The sequence below is a fragment of the Apodemus sylvaticus genome, chromosome 9, assembly GCF_947179515.1.
Source record: "Apodemus sylvaticus chromosome 9, mApoSyl1.1, whole genome shotgun sequence".
Classification (NCBI taxonomy): Eukaryota; Metazoa; Chordata; class Mammalia; order Rodentia; family Muridae; genus Apodemus; species Apodemus sylvaticus.
This window is the reverse complement of record NC_067480.1, coordinates 90,124,196-90,129,306: the sequence shown is the minus strand read 5'-3', so window position 1 is coordinate 90,129,306 and position 5,111 is coordinate 90,124,196. Positions and strand designations below refer to the sequence as shown.

Below are 5,111 nucleotides of genomic sequence, written 5' to 3'. Positions count from 1 at the left end.
TGCGATCCATCTCTCCATCCCCATACCTCCATTTTTTTTTATTTTTTTAAATTTATTGATATATTTATTTACATTTCAAATGATTTCCCCTTTTCTGGACCCCCACTCCCCGAAAGTATCCATCAGTCCCCTTCCCTCCCCCTGTTTTCCCACCCAACCCTTCCCACTTCCCTGTTCTGATTTTGCTCTATACTGCTTCACTGAGTCTTTTCAGAACAAGGGGCCACTCCTCCGTTCTTCTTGAAATCAGTCTGGCAGTTCCTCCGAAAACTGGGCACCTCACTTCCAGAAGATCCTGCCATACCACTCCTGGGCATATACCCAAAAGATTCCCCAGCATGTAATAAGGATACATGTTCCACTATGTTCATTGCAGCCCTATTTATAATTGCCAGAAGTTGGAAAGAACCCAGGTATCCCTCAACAGAAGAGTGGATGCAAAAAATGTGGTATATATACACAATGGAGTACTATTCAGCCATTAGAAACAATGAATTCATGAAATTCTTAGGCAAATGGATGGAGCTAGAGAACATCATACTAAGTGAGGTAACCCAGACTCAAAAGGTGAATCATGGTATGCACTCACTAATAAGTGGTTATTAACCTAGAAAACTGGAATACCCAAAACATAATCCACACATCAAATGAGTTACATACCTCCATTTTTAATAAGTACAAAGAAAGAAATTTTCTTCCAAAAATTTATTATTACAATGATATTGTTACAAGTTTTTTTTTTTTTTTTAACAGACAGGGAGCTGAGTTGCCCAATATTTTGACGCTTCAATAATTTAAAAAGCTATTAAATATAAAACTGCTTGAATTTCACCCCATTCAAAGGAGGGAACCTTAAATACACAAATAGAAAAGCTGAAATTTCAATTAACATTTAATCTTATTTAGGATTTCCCTAGGTAGATCTGATAATCATGCCCTCAATCCTTAAAAGACTTAAGAAAAATAAATAGATCCATAAATAGCTCATATAAATATAGGTATTTACCTTTTAAATAATAAAATTTCTGAGTCTTGAATTTTGTCTTCTTCAGAAAGAAACATAATAATAATGTAGATAATTCATTAAAATAAGTTATGTATCAAAGTTATCTCGGGATATCGTAAATACATAAATAATTTAAAGCCCACGGGAAAAACAAACAAGAAGCAGTTTGGGACCCCTTTACAACTTCTTTTCAGTGTGGAGGGAAGACAATTCTGACTCTGCCTCTGAATCCATATTACTTGCTGAGAATCAATCGCAGGAACTGGTTTAAAAATACAAGTAAGTTTGCAGAGAAACGCGGCCCGGGAGTGGGGGAGGGGGCTTCTTAGGGGCCAGCCTCAGGTCTCAGTCTAGGCCACATGGCGGACAATAGAGGAAACGCAGGTGCAGCCCACACCCACCAGCATCTTCTCCAGTCTGAAAGTGAAGGGGCAGCTCTCAGGTTCCCTCTTCAGGACCAGGATCTCTTGCTGGATGAGAACAGAATTCATGTGGTGGTCCAGCTTCCCCTCAGCGTTGACACAGCGCTGGTGGCGGCACTGTGCCTCCCAGATCACAGAGGGATATCTGTCAGGGTCCTCATTGCGGCTGCACGGGAGACAAAAGCCAGGAGGAAAGTGAGTTCCTGGGTAAGTGGAAGAGAAAGCAGGAACAGGTCGAGGGAGGAAGAATGTACTATAACACATATGTGCACTGCAAAACCTTTACATGCTAGCTGCTAACTCCGGCTTGTCCGAAATTTTGGATTCTTGCCTTTCCATCTTTTCCTCCCAGAGCCCTCATTCTCTCCCTCCTCCTCTTTGGCAGTGATAAGGATCAAAACCAGTGTGTCCCACATGACGGACACCCGTCCTATCACGGAACTGGACCTGCAGCTTTGCAAACTTGGATTTTAAAGTTTACCAAGTGTTTTAGAAGAATTTTTTTTTTTTTTGAAAAATAAACAGAATAAGCTAAAGACCACAGTGAGAACTGAAACTTAACATGAAATAGATAGCATTTAATATATATATTTAAGGGTGCATTTGATTGACAGGAAACGAAAAAGGGACAGCTGACCAAGGAGTAAGGTGGCTGTTCGTCTGACTTGGTGACATCGGTCTTTGAAAGAATCGAATATCAGAATTATATCTGAGAATGCTTCATGGGACTGAGCCCAGTAATTATATGAAAAGGTAGAAGCAATGACAAAAGGCCTTTATAATCTCTTCCTTGTCCCCCTTACAATATCTGAATAATAGTTCAATTCAATTCACTTGAATTGAGTGATTGAATTATCCTTAGTATTGGAAAAAGGAGAAATCCTATAGACAGGTGGATCCACAGGTTCCTTGCCACTGAAACCTATTCATAGAACTTCAAATGATCAAAGTACCAAGCCCTTTATGGGGTCTAAAGAGTATATGCCTGAGACATGCCGAGTATAAAGTATGGGGAAGGATGGAGGTCAAGTCTATCCAACTCACAAAGGAGAAGAAACATCCAGCAGGATACTTCTCTACCAGCCATTCAAGCTTTATTTTTTTTTTTAATGCCTTCTTCAGGACAGACCCAAAAATACGTAGTTAATTATTAATTATTTTCAGCAAATCTCTTTAATTGTAGGTCTGGCAGGAAAAAAAAAACAAACCCATAACTATCCAGATTTCCAAAAAGTCAGCAATTGACGTGAGCTCTCATAGATGCTACGATCATGGTTTTCATTAATTTGGGTTGATCCTTCTCATTCGTGACAACTCTAACAGGTTAGGAGGAAGCCTTCCCTGCTCTATCCAAGAAGTCTGTAGAGGAAACCTTGAGAACCGTTGCTTACTTAGCGCAATGGTCCTTCTAGGTCTCCGGGGATTCCAAGAGGGAAAATGTAAGGAGTCAGGCTCAGGGCATGTGTGGTGCATCCGAGAAGAGGGGCACAGATTTTGGTCTGGAGTTCTTACGCACCGGAGAGTCCAGGGCGAGGTGGAACGGTTGAGGTAGTCTGAGGGCCTTCGGGAGCTCACTTTCGGGCTGAGGGAGTTAATGACGTTCAGGTTGACCTTCACATCCTGGAGGAAGTTCTTGGCCTCGGTGTTTGGGCATGCTGAACTTTGGGGGACGAGTACCGCGGCCCTCACTGCAGCCTCCAGGCTCAGTAGCAGCAGCAACAGCAGAGACTTGAAGGGAAAAATAAGGTGATGAGGGATAGGATTAGTATCTGTTTTGTTTTGTTTTGTTTTGTTTTTCCTGACAAACTCATTATGAGTATATAGCTAACTGTAGGAAACATACGCCATTCTGGAAAGATCTTTCCTATCCTACCATGTAAGACTTTTTAACGTGGCCAAAATCATGCTAAAAATGTAGAGTTTATTTTATTTTGTTTTATTTATTTATTTATTTATTTGGATTTTTTTTTTTTTTTTTTTTTTTTTTTTTTTTTTTGAGACAGGGTTTCTCTGTATAGCCCCGGCTGTCCTGGAACTCACTCTGTAGACCAGGCTGGCCTCGAACTCCTCAGAAATCCGCCTGCCTCTGCCTCCCAGAGTGCTGGGCTTACAGGTGTGCACCATCACCGCCCGGCTTTTATTTTATTTTAACTGGCTTCCTACATTCTTTCTGTGGCTGAGGACAGACATACGATGGCTAGACAGCAGTGGTCTTGGTAAAAATGTCAGCTCATGTCCTCTCATCAGCCTGTTTGTTGGCTTATGAGTCAATGGGACGCCAAATGACCTCGATTTTCTTGTCCTCGTGCACTAGTGTTCTTAGTCACCCCTTCTGCAAACCTTGTGCACAGTCAAACGTGTACCCTGGAGGAGGGGGCTGCAGAAAACCTACCTGCTGTTAGCACTCATGTTAGAATTAGCAACAGCGTTCCTACACCAGCTGTCCGCCAGACAGACACTGGGCCTCCCTTATGTTTTCTTAGGTGTATTTTCTGTTTCTAAATTTAACATGCATTGATTTTATAATGAGAACCCGATTTCAGAACATACTTTTTTAAGTTAAGTAATTAAAAAAATATATAAAGCTTTATTCATAAGGAGACTTATACATGTATCTAATTAGAATCAAATGGTTTGGATGTCCTCAGACTTTGGTATAAAACAACGGAGCAAAAGTTGCTTCTATGGCTTTCAAATCTGCAAGAATAGCAACCCACTTCATTCTGGATTAAAGAAAACTGACATGAGAGAATTATGTCAAATCTTTTAACTCAAAAGAGTAGACTTTTGACAGGCAGTTTTTCTCATTGCATAGTGTCATGTGACACTCTTTATGTGGGTTAGTTTCATCACAGCAACCTTTCAGTTTTAGCCTTATCTGACTGATGCTTATCAGTTCTTGAAAATGCAGTACAATGATTTAGGCATCTACCAAAGGTTTCATTTCCAATTCTACATATACAGACTCATGGACCCCCAAGAGATGGAGCTGAGCATTTCAAACCATGAGCAGCAACACAACCTGGTCTCAAGCAACAAGCGCCTTGTACACTAGTGCAGGACTCACCACAGATGAAGAAGTTCTCCCGGGACTCATGGTTACTGGTCCTGATTAGCTGGTGCTGGATGAGCTTGTGCCTCGGGTGAGGTGGATGAAGTGTAGCGTTCCCTTCTCTCTTTTTATAGGGCTTTATTCCCTGTGTGGTCACTTACGTGGAGAGTGGGTTGGGGTGACACCATTTGAGTAAAGGTTCCATCCTCAAATGAGGTCAGAACAGAACCACCCCTTTATGACGGGTAACATCTGTCTCTGAAGGAAGATGGGAAGGGCAGAAGTTCACTATGCAAAGAAGCAATGACTTGTCGGGAGCTGAACAGAGATGCTTTGCTATCATTCAGTATCATGTGTATATGGACACATCTGGAGCTGCTGCAGAGATAAGCTCTCTTAATGATTTGCGAGTCTCTTGACAGTCTCCTAATGACACATGCTTTGAATTTTGACTTGATCTTTCTCCCTTTTCTACCAAATTACCTGGTTAGAGAGCACCCACCAAAAGAAACCCGCTCAATGTCTTCCATGTAAACAGACAAACAAAATAAATAATTTAATACTAATGGAACACATTCTATTTAATTGAGTATAGCAACTGTTTAGCTTGAATGTCCATTCTTTGCAAGAA

The 5,111-nt window shown here is 41.1% G+C and overlaps 1 protein-coding gene across 1 annotated transcript; it reads right to left on the bottom strand.

Annotated features, from left to right (window-relative positions):
• Positions 1-1,356: 1,356 nt before the first annotated feature.
• Il17a (interleukin 17A) lies at positions 1,357-4,525 on the bottom strand. Its single transcript, XM_052191790.1, has 3 exons — positions 4,499-4,525; positions 2,945-3,156; positions 1,357-1,594 (listed from the first exon to the last, which is right to left on the bottom strand). Exons 1-3 carry the CDS (start codon positions 4,523-4,525, stop codon positions 1,357-1,359), a joined length of 477 nt encoding a protein of 158 aa, XP_052047750.1.
• Between the last annotated feature and the right edge of the window lie 586 nt (positions 4,526-5,111).

What these genes read in the sequence shown, in the direction of transcription:
- Il17a (XM_052191790.1), bottom strand. Translation starts at nt 4,525, where the DNA reads ATGAGTCCCGGGAGAACTTCTTCATCT. An exon ending in CCGGGAGAACTTCTTCATCT is followed by an intron (nt 3,157 to 4,498) that starts GTGGTGAGTCCT and finishes TTTCCCTTCAAG; the next exon opens with TCTCTGCTGTTGCTGCTGCT. An exon ending in ACCTCGCCCTGGACTCTCCG is followed by an intron (nt 1,595 to 2,944) that starts GTGCGTAAGAAC and finishes TCTCCCGTGCAG; the next exon opens with CCGCAATGAGGACCCTGACA.